Source organism: Alexandromys fortis, unplaced genomic scaffold, assembly GCF_014885135.2.
Source record: "Alexandromys fortis isolate MF-2015 unplaced genomic scaffold, M_Fortis_MF-2015_v1.1 scaffold_27, whole genome shotgun sequence".
Lineage (NCBI taxonomy): Eukaryota > Metazoa > Chordata > Mammalia > Rodentia > Cricetidae > Alexandromys > Alexandromys fortis.
Window position 1 is genome coordinate 6,866,810 of NW_026067952.1, and position 15,194 is coordinate 6,882,003.

A 15,194-nucleotide genomic window follows, 5' to 3' on the forward strand; every position below is an offset into this window, starting at 1 on the left:
GAGACAGGGTTTCTCTGTGGTTTTGGAGCCTATCCTGGAACTAGCTCTTGTAGACCAGGCTGGTCTCGAACTCCCAGAGATCCGCCTGCCTCTGCCTCCCAAGTGCTGGGATTAAAGGCGTACGCCACCACCGCCCGGCTCTGGATTTTTTTTTTTACTGCCGATTCTATCTTACTTTAACAACTTCCTGATATTTTTTGGAACCATCTCTTCCAGTTTTCAGTAGTCCACTTGGTTTAGACACTTGTTGAATCTTGTGCTGGACATGATATTCCAATCAGCATGTCCTTCTTGACTCTAGTGGTTGGTTCAGGAATGGATGCATGATTCAAGTTTGTCCTAGGTGGTTTACTCAGTTGTGGAGAAGTTCTCTTTACTTAGATGCTTAAGTTTTGTGGGAGAAAAACTCAAACCAACAGGGCCTACTATGTTGAATGAACCAGACAGAAAATGAAGCCATTGCAGAGGAACAGAGCCAAAGGAGCGAAAGACTTGAGTTCTGATGACAACATTTATGCCCCCTGGATCCAACTGTGCCTGAAGCTAGTGGTATATCCTCTGGACTTTGCAGTTATGTGAACCAATAAATACCCTTTTTGTAAAATAAAAAAAGAATTAATGTATGGCAACACTTGATAAAAACTTCAATTTCTAAAAGTAAAACTGGAACAGTAAAGCCTACAAACGGCCCCTAATTATATACACACAGGGTAAGATTATATCTATATTGGAACCCACAAAAGAAACAATGAGGCCACAGGGAGTTCCTAATAACAAGGAAATGCAGTCTACATTTCCTGAGTACCCACCAGAGAAATCCAACAGACTGGTGATTACTCACTTAACCATCCTCATGATTCCTAATAACTAATTTACATAATCACTTTTTTAAAGTTTTACCAAAAGCCATAAATGGCACACACTTTTAATACCAGCACTGGGAGGCAGAAGCAGCCTGTGATATATACTCTGTCTCAAAACCAAAAAGGAGTTGGGGCATCAAAGTGTATCACTATTCTGAGAACAAACTCTAGGAAAGATCAATAAATAAAAAAAAAAATAGAAGTCTGAAAAAAACAAACAGCAACAACAACAACAACAACAAAAAACACATATACATCCTTTTGTTTTCTAATTCAGGTCCCTAGAAAGGCTAGAGTTCCCAAACTCTGTCATCTTCCTTTTATATACTCCCCTTTTAATTCCTAAAATCACATCAACACGCCATCATTGAATATGGGAACACATTTCTGCTCTACTGTTCTCTACCACTTGGGCACTGTTATTGCCTATTCCTAAGAGGTGATGGGGACATTACTTTTATAAAGAATCAAAGTCAGAGAGTAAATATAATTGAGTCTGGAAGCTACAAGTCAAACTGTGAGTAAAGGTTATTCCACAGATAAAAAATAAGAATGGGGAAAAGAAGCATTTTTTTTTTCCCTGACTGGATCACTTAAAAATTTTCAACAAAAATATAAATTAAACATTACTGGTGTAATAGTTAAGTAAATAAACATAACAATATACAGCTATTTCAAAGTTCTCAAAAGTAGAAAATAAAAGTTAACTACACCTACAAAAACACAGGCAGTAGATAATCTTAAACCAGCAAAACTCAAAGAAGGGAAACTCTCTCTCTCCCCCCATTACCAACAAAATAACAGGAATAATATTGGTCATTAATATTCCTCAATATCAATGAACTCAATTTGCCAATAAAAAGACACAGGCTAATTAGTGGATACAAAAACTGGATCCATCATTCTACACACCTCAACTTAAATACAGGTATTATCTCAGAGTAAAGGATTGGGGAAAGATTTTCCAATCAAATAGACCTAAGAAGCAAGCTGGTGCAGCTATCATCCTAACATCTTTAAAAAAAAAAAAAAGACTTCTAACCAAAATTAATCAAAAGTCATTTCATATTCAAAGGAAACATCCAGCAAGATGATGTCTCAATTTTGAACATCTATGTCACAAATGTAAGGGCACCCACATTTGTAAAAGAAACACTAAAGCTTAAATCACACATAGAACCCCATGCACTTAATAATGGGAGATTTTTAACACCCCACTCTCACCAATGGACAGATTGTCCAGACAGAAACAAAACAAAGAAACAATGGAACTAACAAATGCTATCACTCAAATGGACCTAACAGATATCTATATAGAACATTTCATCCAAACACACACACACACACACACACACAACCATCTTCTCAGCACCACATGGAACTTCTCCAAAACTGACCATATACTAGGCCATAAAGCAAGTCTCAACAGATACAAAAAATTTCAAATAATCTCCTTATCAGACCCCATGAATTGAAACTGGATTTCAACAACAACAGAAAGCCTGCAAACTCGTGGAAACTGAATAACACTCTACTGAGTTACTACTGGGATAAGGGAGAAATAAAGCTAGACTTCCTAGACGTCAATGAAAATGAACGCACAACATACCCAAACTTATAGGACACAATGAAAGGGGTGCTAAGAGAGAAAAGTTCATAGCACTAAGTACCTTCATGAAGAATTTGGAGAGATCTCATAAAAGCGAATTAGCAGCACACCTGAAAGCTCTAGAACAGAAAAGAAGCAGACACACCTAAGAGGAGCAGACAACAGGAAATAAACTGAGGACTGAAATCAATAAAACAGAAACTCTATAATACAAAGTTAATACAAAGAATTCTCTATAATACAAAGAATCACTGAAACAAAGTGTTGGTTCTTTGAGAAATTTCAACAAAATAAACCCATATCCAAACTAACTAAAAGGGAGAGAATATCCAAATAAACAAAATCAGAAATGAAAAGAGAGATGTAAAAATAACAGACTCAAAGGAAATCCAGAGAATCATTAGGTCATGAAAAACTGAAAAACTGTACTTCACAAAACTGGAAAATGTAAAAGAAATGGACAATTTTCTTGATTGATACCACTTGACAAAATTAAATCAAGATCAGATAAACAATTTAAATAGACCTAAGAAAATAGAAGCAGTCATTATAAGTCTCCCAATTTGAAAACAAAACAAAACAAAAAGCTCAGGGCCAGATGGTTTTAGTGCAGATTTTCAAAGAAGTAATACCAATACTCCTCAAACTATTCTACAAAATAGAAACAGAAGGAACACTGCAAAATTCAATTTATGAGGTCACAGTCACCCTGATAGCCAAACCACACAAAGATCAACATAGAAAGAGAATTACAGATCAATTTCCTTTATGGACACAGGTGGAAATGTACTCAAGAAAATACTGGCAATGTGAACACATCAAAAAGATCATCCACCATGACCAAGTAGACCTCATCAAAGAGCTGTAGGGATGGTTCAAAATACAAAAATCTATCAATATAATCCACCACATTAACAAACCAAAAGGAACTAGTTCTCTCCTTCTGCCATATGAGTTCCAGGAATCAAACTCAGCTGATTAGACTTGGCTACAAGCAAGCGCCTTTAACCAATGAGCATTCTCACCAGCCTAAAAATTTCAGTTAAAAAATTTATGGGACAATACGATGGTTCAGAAAGTAAAGGTGTTTTTTTACATAAGCCTAGCAATTTGAGTTTGATCCCCAGCAGCTATACAAAGGGGAAAAGAGAATACCAATTCTAAAAGTTGCCCTCTAACGATCACACATACTCTCTGACACATACTCAACCCACATACATCATTTTTTAAAATCTATTTAATAATTAATTAATCTATGTATCCATTTTTTTAAATCTATTTTTTAAAAGCTGTTGCAGGTATGCATGTGGGGAGATGTGATCACATGTGTGTACATCCGTGGGGCTGCGGGTACTTGTGTATACAAGAGGTAATAGTCAAATATCTTCCTCATTACTGTAACCTTATTTTTTAAACAGGCCCACAAACACCAAGAATTTGCCCATCTTTGCATCCTCAGTACTGGAGTTACAGATGTGTCCTTCCATGCTCAGCTTTTTACAAAAGTTTTGGGGATCTAAACTCAGGTTCTCATGCTGTGCCGCAATCAATTAATTTATCAACTGATCTATATTACCTAGCATGAACATTTTCATTTCTGATGTCTTAAATTAATAATTTCATTATGGTTCTGGTTGTATTTTGCTCCAAATGATCTACACTTTTCTACAGTTACACAAACATCCATCAAGATATTCTTGTGGAGGTTTCCTAAAAGGCAGCATTCCAAATATGATTTATCATAGTAAACACATTTCTAATAGCAATAAGGACAGAAGAAAGTATGATGATAATTCTCAGCATAAAGATAGATAGGCAGGCTTAGCCTAATTTAACATTATAGAGGGTACATATGCACTGAAATATTACATCACTAATAGCGATAATTTGTAAGGAATAAATTAATGCATTTGTGCCTTCCTGCTGTGCTGAATACCTTTCTATACATAGGCTACTTCTAAAACCTATTCAATGAGAAGAAACTAGTTTTGAGATCCACTAGGTTTAAAGCTAGGAAATTACTTCATTAATACCCCAAAACTTATTTTAGCTATTCTTATAGAGATTAAGTATTTCCCTCTTAACTGTCAAGAAATTAACCTTAATAATTCTTGCTTTATTATGCTGCACAATCAAAGTGAGAGCTGACAGCTTAACCTAGTGCTGAAATGTTACCATTTCCACTTCTGCTCCTCTTCCTTTTTCGGCTTCTTTTTCTTGTTATCTGACTCAGCAACTTTTTTATCTTTATCTTTATTCTTGGGTTTTTTCAATTTGCCATCCTACAAAGAAAGAGAAAGCACTTAAGTCAGGACTAATTACACACCAGGAGGCTGTTTGGGTGAGCTACCCAAAAGAAAAACTATAAACAAAAACTGCTGGAACCAGCTGGTGGTGTTGGTGCACACCTTTGAGCCCAGCACTCACTTGAGAGGCAGAGGTAGATGGATTTGTGTCTTAAACTGGCCTGGTCTACAGAGTGAATTCTAGGACAATCAGAGCTACAGAGAAAAACATGTTTCAGAAAAAAAAAAAAAAAAAAAAAAAAAAAAAAAAAAAAAAAAAAAAAAAAAAAAAAAAAAAAAAAAAAAAAAAAAAAAAAAAAAAAAAAAAAAAAAAAATACTGGAACTAAAAGACCTTATATCTAGCCCCCCATCGCCACAGATAAAAATTTATTGATGACTTACAATGAAGTCAGTTGATAACTTACAATTGAGTCCGTATTTCCCCTAATCCCTCTGACAAATAATTACCCAGGAATATCACATGATGAAAGCCTAGTAAACTACTCCAACAGTAATCCCAGGGTAATTTCCAAATTTACTTTAAAAATCTACTCCATCTTGAATCTCTTCAAATCTAATGAAGTATAGAAAAGCTATGCAAGATTCTTTCTGAAAGGGAATTCTGTGACACGGTTGCTGCTGCTTAGACACACAAACACAAGAGTACTCTCAACTGTGAACTGCTCAGAGTGGCACAATAAAAGAACATCGTCAGGCATGGTGGTTATCAGTTATTTGTTGTGGTAGTGGTAGTACATCGGTTACCAGTAATAGTAGTTATCATTTAAAAGTACTCTGTGATCCTTTATTTCATCACAGTATTCCTCAAGAGGTCTCCGATGCCTGACCCCATCTGTCAGCGAGGATCACGTGTGCTGCAACTCTATCACTGCTCTTGGCGGTACCCTTGCCCCTTGGGCTGTTTTGTCTCTGGCTGCCTTGCCCTTCCCATCTTCCCACCCCACCCCCCAAAAAAAGGAAAGAAAAAATTTTTAAAAAAAAGGAAAAAGCTGTAAAGAAAAACAAGGTTTGTTAATTTACTGTGAAATGAACTGTACAGCATATTTACAGTATTTTTAATTCTTAATAAACCGTTGAGCTTTGTTATGAAAAAAATAAAAAAATAAAAGTACTGTGTGTATGAGCAGCAGTAACTGAGTTACAATTCAAGGTCAGCCTGGGACAAAGAAAGAGAGACTCTATCTCAAACACAAAATGTGCTGGGGAGCGGGAGGTGAGGATAGCATACACCTTTAATCTTAATATTTGGGAGACAGAGGTGGAGGGATTTTTTTGAGTTTGAGACCAACTGTGTGTGCATGCTCTTGAGTGTATGTATGTATGCATGAGTCTCAAGCAATTAAAAAAAAAAGCTTCAAACCTAAGAGTAATAGTCACCATTAAAGACAAATATAAAAACAAGTACACACCCCAACTAAGATATGACATGCAACAGATATACTTAGCAGAATCTGATTTCTTCTAAGTTTGATCTACATTTTTAATATCATCTAAGACTTTACTTGGTAAGTTTTATATAGCAATTAAAGATGATTATAGAATGGCCCAGCTAGAAACCATTTGGTTTGCTCTCTTCCAATCATAATCGAGGTAGTTCTGAAATCGGTTTGCTATTTTATTAAGGTTATGTAGCTGTTGCTGAGCATAATGAGACCATAAGTTTATCTTAAAACCAAACAAACAACAAAAATCAAAACAAACAAACAAACACAGAACGACTAACGGAAATGGCTAGAGAACATTTTATAACTCCATAAAATGATATCAATCAAAGAAGGGATAAACTTAGGTCTCTAAGCAGATGATTTTTGAAGACAAAAAAGACAAATATTATTATATTACACTGTAAGTAGGTATGAGGAATACAAGTATATAGAAGTAGAAGGACAGCATCAAAATATGCCATCAGTGGGGAATGGTAGCTCATGTCTAAAAATCCCTGTAATCAAGAGGCTGAGGTAGGAAGACTGTCAGGAATTCAAGACCAGTCTGGGTCTTGGAGTAAGGCTCCATCTTAAAAATACACAATAGTCTGGGGCTATAGCATACAATTTTAATCTCAGTATTCAGGACACAAGAGGCAGAGGGATCTTTTTGAGTTTGAGGTCAACCTGATCTACACAGGAAGTTCCAGAACAGCCAGAAATATCAAGTGAGACCCTGTCTCAAAAGCACAAACAAAAATAGGAGCTGGAGAGATAGCTCAGCATTTAAGAACACTGGCAGAGGATACTGGATTTGGTTCACAGCACACAAAATAGTTCATAATCATCTGAAACTCCAGTTCCAGGTATATAATGCCCTTTTCTAACCTTTGCAGGTACTCGACATACAGGTGGTACACAAGCATACATGTAGGCAAACTCTCAATACACCTAAAAATTTAAAATTAAAAAAAGGAACAAAAAGGAAGGGGGGAGATAAGAGTGATAAGTATTTTTTAAAAATATTACCACACTAATACGTAAAATGTTCCTAATTTTATGTTATCATTTAAAAATAAATTTAAATGGAAAAAATACATCTGTACTTTCTTCTGGGAGAAGGTTTTGGAGAACTACATTAACTCAGATGATATTCACTACTTAGCCTGAAACACAACACAGGGCAGGAAAATGCTGTTCAGATAAGATAGCCTAACAGCTTTTAAACAGGCATATATATGATCCCATCGGGAAACTACTGCCTACACTGTAGGTTTTCTCTTCTTGGTTTTTGAGAATGGGATTCTCTGATTGGCCCTGGCTGTCCTGGAACTCCCTATGTAGACCAGGCTGGCCTCAAACTCAGAGATCTGCCTGCCTCTGCCTTCCAAGTGCTGGAATTAAAGATATGTGCCACCACTGCCCAGCACACTGTAGGTTTTCAGGCTTCAAACTGGGATAATTAATAATTAAGAGATATCAGAATAATCCCAGAAACAAATTAAAAATAAAAACTGAATGAGGTTTAATGATTAATTCTGACATCTAGAGTCCCTGCCATAAGAGGACTGTGAATCAAAATTCAGTCTTTCAGTCTGTATTTTCCCACATAAAGTCAAAAGTTTTCTTTTCCAAACTGTTTCATAAAAGAGCCATTTTACAAAAAGCAAAGCAATAGACTGCAAGAACTTGACATTTACACTTCTTTAACCAGTCTATACTGATTATCTAAATGAGAGTAGAGTGGCTGGCCACAGTAACAGCTACTCAAACACTTCACTATCAATTCCATACACTGGTTCTCATTAACTAGAACTTCTGCTAAATAGATACTTAAAATCTGAAAAACTACAACCTTCTAACTGCAAAACCTGATTATCTCTTTAGCTCACTATACCCATGAATATTTTAAACATTTCACTGAAGACTTTTCTTCTTTCTTCTTGTGAAGTGAAAGGACCATCACACTCACACAAGGCAAGATAACATGACAGCTAGTGTGTTGGCTCTAGACTCACAATGAATGAGAACAAATCCTGGTTGTACAATTCAGTGGTGTACAACCTCTAACAAACGATCAACCTCACTAAACCTAAGTTCACGCATCCATCAGTAAGGATGGTGTTATAGTCATCATCTAGAACATTCTTCTGCAAACCTGCAGATGGTATAAATTCAAGTATCAGTTAACAACGCAAGCTATGAATAGACAGAGTAGACTCAACGGTAGCTAAGGATAACCTAAAGATACTCTGGAATCACTTCAAGATGTTGGCACACTCAGTGCCACAGCCACAACTTGCCTGTACAACTTTTCTCCACTGTTACTACTACAACAAACCAATAAGTAAATCCCCAAAATTCATTTGGCTTCAAGAGTTGTTTTAGAACAATGAGATGGCTCAGAAGTTAAAGGCACTTGATGTCAAACCCGATAACCTGAGTTTGATTTCCAGGAGAACCAACTTCTCAAAGCTGTCCCTTGATTTCTACATGTGCACCATGATATGCATAAACACACACAAAATAAAAAAAGAAAAGTTATGTTTTTAAGGTTGTTTTATTAAAACTTAAGCCTCAAAAACCTTTACTAACCTCTTCTTCTTCTAATTTTCTTTTCTTCTCCTTCTTGATATCTTCTGTCTTAATTTTCTTAGGTTTATAATCAGCACTAGAAAGGGAAACACGAATATGCAGTTAATGCAACTATGACTAAAGAGTTCTCACCTACAGGATTAGGCTCTCCCAACTCTTGAAGTGTCCATGGCAGATGTGACTGTTATTATTCTTGACTGGGCATTCTATACTAACTGGAGAGGAACAAGTGAAGGTCAGACAGGACTGGAGAGATGCCCATCTGCTAAGACCACTGGATGCTCTTGCAGAGGACCAAGGCTTAGTTCCCAGCACCCACATGGGACAGCTCACAATGTCTGTAATTCCAGTTTCAGAGGATCTAATACCTTCTTCTTTAGGCTGTGGGTACCAGGAATGCATGTGATACACAAATGTTCAACTCATAGACAAAATAAACAAATATGTATACACATTTTGTGTGTGTGTGTGTGTGTGTAACTAAAAGAAAGAAACAGACTAGAAAACAATAGATATAACCCTATAAAGAGCTGCCTGATGTGGGAGCTGAGAACTAAACTTGGATCCTCCAGAAAACAAAGCACTCACAACCACTAAGCTATTGCTGTAGTCAATATATTTGATTTTCAATTATTCGATGCATCTGAGTGTTCATATTCATATGGAGGCGAATGGACACCCTCAGCTGTCCTCTGAGGAACATTCTCCATCTCCTTTGAGAAAAGGTTTTGTAGGGGCTTGGGGTTCACTAATTAAGCTAGACTAACTAGTCAGGGAGTCTCAGGAATTCTCCTGTCTCTGCCTTCCTGGTCCTAGGATTATAAGCATGTGCCACAACGCCTGGAATTTATATGTGGGCTCTGAATCAAATTTAGATCCTCAAGCTCACAAGGTAAACACCAACTGTGCTACAGCCCCAGGCATTCACAGAGTATATGTAATAAGCTACATGGACTCAAACTAATAAATAAAATGTATTGTCACTGGGTGAATCTAAGTAAGAGCCTTAAATAAATAACAAGAACAATTTTGTTATCTCTGTACTGAAGGTTCCCTATATATCAAATGGCATAGATCCTAGAAAAGAAAAAAAAAAGAAAAATTGGGGCCGAGTCTCAGGTAGCCTAAGCTGGCCTCAAATCACTATGTATTCAAGAATGACTGAGTTTCTAATCCTCTTGTCTCTACTTCCCAAATGCTGATATTATAGGCATGCACTACCACGTCCAGTTTAATGTGGTGCTGGAATCAACCTATTGCTTTCTGTGTGGTAGGCAAGCACTCCATCAATTGAGCTACAACCCTAACCCAATTTTCTTAATTTACCTGTAGTGTAAAATTAATGATAAATTCTAAGTGACTAAATAATTTAAATATCCTTCATTAATTTTGTATTACTAGAAATTTCTATACTACATATGCCTATCATTTTAATATGAAAAACACATGTTACACATAACTCCCATAAATTATTTGCTTAGCAAACCCAATTCTCAAAAATTAGAATCTATTACACAAAATGTCAATTAATGTAGATTTTATTCATTAGATATACACATGTTTTATTTAAAGATATTTTAAGTATCTCTCCTCTTCTAATTCATTTTTAATGTCTTAAAATATTTATACACACATATACATGTGCATGCATACACATATGTAAAAGAAATACCACACACCAAAATTAAGCAGACCCAAACCTCAATGAATGTCTATACTTAGAATAGGCATTCAGAATAGAAACTCTGGAGTTTCACATTCAATTTTACATTTCAGTACTGAATATATTTTATGCACTTATCCAGCACCAAACAACAACAACAACAAAAATCCCTGACAAATCAGAACTAGAAAAACAATTAGCTTTATACACTTTTATAACTAATTTCCATCACCTACATTTAGACCTTTTTCTCATGAGGCTTTCCTATTCTCTTTCTTCGTGGTATACAGTATTCACGTATACATTTGTGTTTATACACACACACACACACACACACACATCTCATGAGAGTGGTTTTTCTTCTTTCTAAAATTATGTAACCATGCTTAATATTATACATATTAAATCCATCTATATTCCTGCATGAATTTTACTTTGTTTTTCTTTAGAGATGAGTAGTATATACTCTATTATCCATACACATATGACATTTTCATTATCCATTCATCTATTGATAAAGAAGATTAATTCCATTTTTTTTTTTTTACTACAGCATCCTTTTGAAACCAAAATTTCATTAAATGTTTCTCTTTAGTCAAACAGGAAGAAATACATACTCATCCTCGTCTCGAGGTCTCTTCAGTGGCTTTATATCCTCTTTCGGAGGAGCAAAATAGCTATCATCTTCGGGTTCATCTTTAATTCGTGGTGGACTAAAGAGAGAGAGAAAAAAACAAAACAAAATAGCTAGTTACTGATTCTAGTTACTAGAATGTCTACATTATGTTAAATAACACAAAGTAGGCTAGTTTTATGTCAACGTGACCCAAACTAAAGTCTCATCTGAAAGGAAGAAACCTCAATTGAGAAAATGCTTCTATAAGATCCAGCTATAGGGCACTTTCTTAATTAATTACTGACTAATGTGGGACAGCCCAGCCCATCGAGGATCTGATACCTTCAACTCTGTGAGCATCAGTCAAGTAGGCAGACAAAATGCCCATACAAATAAAGTTAAACTAAATCCTAATAAAACAACAGATAAAAGCTGAGCATTGGGCTGGTGATATGGCTCAGTTGTTAAGAGAACTGGCAGCCCTTGTAGGGGGTCATGAGTTCAGTTCCCAACAACCACATAGTGGCTCGCAACCATCTATAATGGAATCTGATGCCCTCTTCTGGACTGTAGGTGTGCATGCAGATAGAGCATCATATGCATGTAATAAAGAAATCTTTAAAAACTAATAAAAAAAAAAAAAGGCTCAGCATGGTAGCACATGCCTTTAATCCCAGAACTCAGGAGGCAGAGGAAGATGAATCTCTGAGTTAGAGGCCAGCTTGGTCTACAGTAGTCAGGGATCCTAGTGAGAACCTGTCTTGAACCCTGCTCCACACAAAATATAACATTAAATTCCTAGACATATGTTTCTTACCAAAATCAAATGAAGAAGCTATAAACAAGTTAAACAGATCTATATATAACAAGAAAGAAACGGCCCAAGATTAGATAAATTCACTGCCAAAATCTACCAGCTCTTTAAAGATGTAACACCAATACTCTTCAAGCTGATCAAAAAAGAAAAAGCAAACACCATTACTAAGATATCAAAGCCAAGTAAGAAAATAAAATTATAAATCAATTTCTCAGACGAATATAGATGAAAAATTCTCAAATATTTGCAAGCCAAATTTAAGAAAACACTTAAGATGATACACGACTAATGGAAGAATAGTTCAACACCTACAAGTCAATAAATGCAGTTACAGCATATATACAGACTTTGGAGGGACAGAAATCACATGATCAATGATGCATAAAGGGCATTTGATAAAGTTCAACAGCACTTCCTGATAAAAGCTCTAAAGAAAATAGGAATATAAAGTACATACCTCAACATAAAAAGTATATATATATGAAGATATATATAATGACAAACTTAAAGTCTATATTATATTAAATGGAGAAAAACTGAAAACATTTCCCCTATAATCAGAACCAAGAGTAAGGCAAGAAAAAGAAACAAAAGGGATACAAAAATGAAAAAAAGAAATCAAAGCATTATTAAAAGATCATTAAGACTCCACCAGGAAACTCTTTGATCTGATAAACACTGTCAAAAATAACACACAAAAATCAGTAGTTTTTTTTTATATATACCAATAATGAACTTGCCAAGATGTTAAACTGGAGGAGGTGGGTCCCTATTCTAATAATAGCTTTAAAACAAACAAGCCAAGTACTTGTTTGGTAGCACAAGTACTTTAATCCTAGCACTCGGAGGCATAAACAGGTGAATCTCTGGGTTGGAGGATAGGCTGTTCTACAGAGAGAAACCCTGTCTCAAAAAAAAAAAAAAAAAACACACACACACACACACACAAAACCAAAACTAAACAAAAACACGACTAAGGTCGTCAAGATGTATCAGTGGATGAAGGTGCTTTGCTATTTATCCTGATAATGAGTTCATTATCACCTGGAACCCACATGGTGGAAAGAGAACTGATTCTTAGAAGCTATGCTTTGACTCCACATGGGTACCGTGGGTATGTCATGTAAATGTATCATGTGCTTGTGCACACAAACAACCACACAATAGATATATGGTGATGCCCATCTTTAATCCCATTACTCAAGAGGAAATGGAAGAGGAAGAAGACCTCTGTGAATTCTATGCTAACTTGTAATTGCAAGTTCCAGGCCAGCAAAGAAAAGCAAATACTCTAGTAGAAATGAATCTAACAAAGGCAGTGAAGGAAAAACCTGTACAATGAGCATTAAGACTCTAAATAGAGTGAAAACAACATTAAAAAATGCAAAGACTATCCATGATTGCACATTGGTAAAATTAGTACTGTGAACCTAACTATATTATAAAAAGTTATCTACAAAGTCATTGTGATCCCCATTAAATTCCAATGACGATATTCACAGAACTAGGAAAAACCCATAAAATTTATGTTAGTATAAAAGATCATACAGACAAAGCAGTCCTAAGCAGAAAGAACACTAAAGGCATAGTATCTAATCGCAAACTCTATTAAAGACCATGGTAACAAAAATAGCAGGTAAACCCACAGAATAAAAAGATCCAGAACAAACCCACAAAGCTACAACCACCTAATTTTTCATCAAGGGCATCAAAAAAGCATTGAGAAAAGGCAGTCTCTTCAGCAAACGGTACTGAAAAAACTAGACACTTACCTATTATCCTGCACAAAAATTAACTAAAAACACCTCAAGGGCCTTAATGTAGTAACTGAAATTCTAAACTTCCTGAGGGAAACACTTTCAAAATAGATATAGGAATAAGCAACAACTTTCTGTAAAGAACCCCTTATAGCTTATGAAGTAATTGCCAAGAACTGACAAATGGAATTGCACACAATTAGAAAGCACCTGTATACAAACAAAACATCAAGAGAAAAGTGGCAGCTTACAATAGGTGAAAGTATGTCCCAATTGTATATCTGACAATAATCTACAAAGAGCACTAAAAAACATCCATCTTAAATGAGCAAGTGAACATAGTATCAAAATACAACCAGCAATAAATACTTGAAAAAGTACCGTCCTTAGGCATTAGGGAAATAACATTCAAAAGCACCCCAGTCAGAACAGCTAACAAAAAGAAAAAACAAAACAAGACAAAACAAACAAACGCTAGTGAGGATGTAAATTGGTAAGGCCACTATAGAAATCCTATTGATGACTTTTAAAGCAGGTGAGAGTTTGCTACACTTCAAGAAGTTCTAAAACAATTTACCAGAAAGAAAAGTTTTAGTGAAGCATCTAGATTCTCAACAAGGCTCACTGGGTTGCAAGTGGCTGCAGCAAAGTAAATCGGAGGACAGTGCCTAGGAGAACATGTTCCTGACCCTTCTAACACCCCACAATCTATCAATGAACTCAAGACAATAAATTTGAGTCCAAAGAATCTATTGAGATCTTAGTTTAACAGACGTCTTGCATGGTCTCTGGACAGAAACTGGATATCACAAATCTCAATCAATTTATCTAAGAAAGAGAATACCAAGAGTAGCTTGTTACTTCCTTGACCTTTTCTGCATTCTTTTTTTTAAATGTTTATTTTATTTATTTATTATGTATACAATGTTCTGTCTGTGTGTATTCCTGAAGGCCAGAAGAGGGCACCAGACCTCATCACAAATGGTTGTGAGCCACCATGTGGTTGCTGGGAATTGAACTCAGGACCTTTGCAAGAGCAGGCAATGCTCTTATCCACTGAGCCATCTCTCCAGCCCCCCTTTTCTGTATTCTTAAACCAGTTATGAAACATCCCTGCAGAGGACACCTGCTTCTCTTTCTCTGAACTACCTGGATACATGCATGGTACAGTCTCAAAATCTTTATTTATCAAATAAAACTGAAAGTTCAAAGACTGAAGGAAGCAAACTTCTCAACTCTTTGACTCAGTGAGTAAGGTAAATACATCAAACAATCCCTAACAAATCCATTCTGTTGTTCTGTGGAAGGCATGAGAATACATAATGTGATTTTAAGTGGTCTTCTGAATCTAGAAAGAACTTTGGAGCTTACTTGTGGGTACTGAAAATGAGGAAAAAGAACAGAAAGAGTACAGACAGTAAAAATGGGCTACAGGTAGTTAGTATACATTTATATACATCTACCAAAATATATACTTATTCTTAAAATTAAGTCCAATAAGGTTCTATATATAAGCCTTACAGTATTAAGGAGTAATTCAAAG

At 35.7% G+C, this 15,194-nt stretch overlaps 1 protein-coding gene across 1 annotated transcript in view; it reads right to left on the reverse strand.

Annotated features, from left to right (window-relative positions):
• Positions 1 to 15,194, reverse strand: part of Top1 (DNA topoisomerase I) — an 89,541-nt gene that overhangs the window by 46,638 nt on the left and 27,709 nt on the right. Inside the window, exons 6-8 of the mRNA XM_050151076.1 lie at positions 11,079 to 11,174; positions 8,799 to 8,874; positions 4,648 to 4,754 (exon numbers count right to left, since the gene is read on the reverse strand). Coding sequence (XP_050007033.1) covers positions 4,648 to 4,754; positions 8,799 to 8,874; positions 11,079 to 11,174 — 279 coding nt within the window. The remainder of the gene's footprint in view (positions 1 to 4,647; positions 4,755 to 8,798; positions 8,875 to 11,078; positions 11,175 to 15,194) is intronic.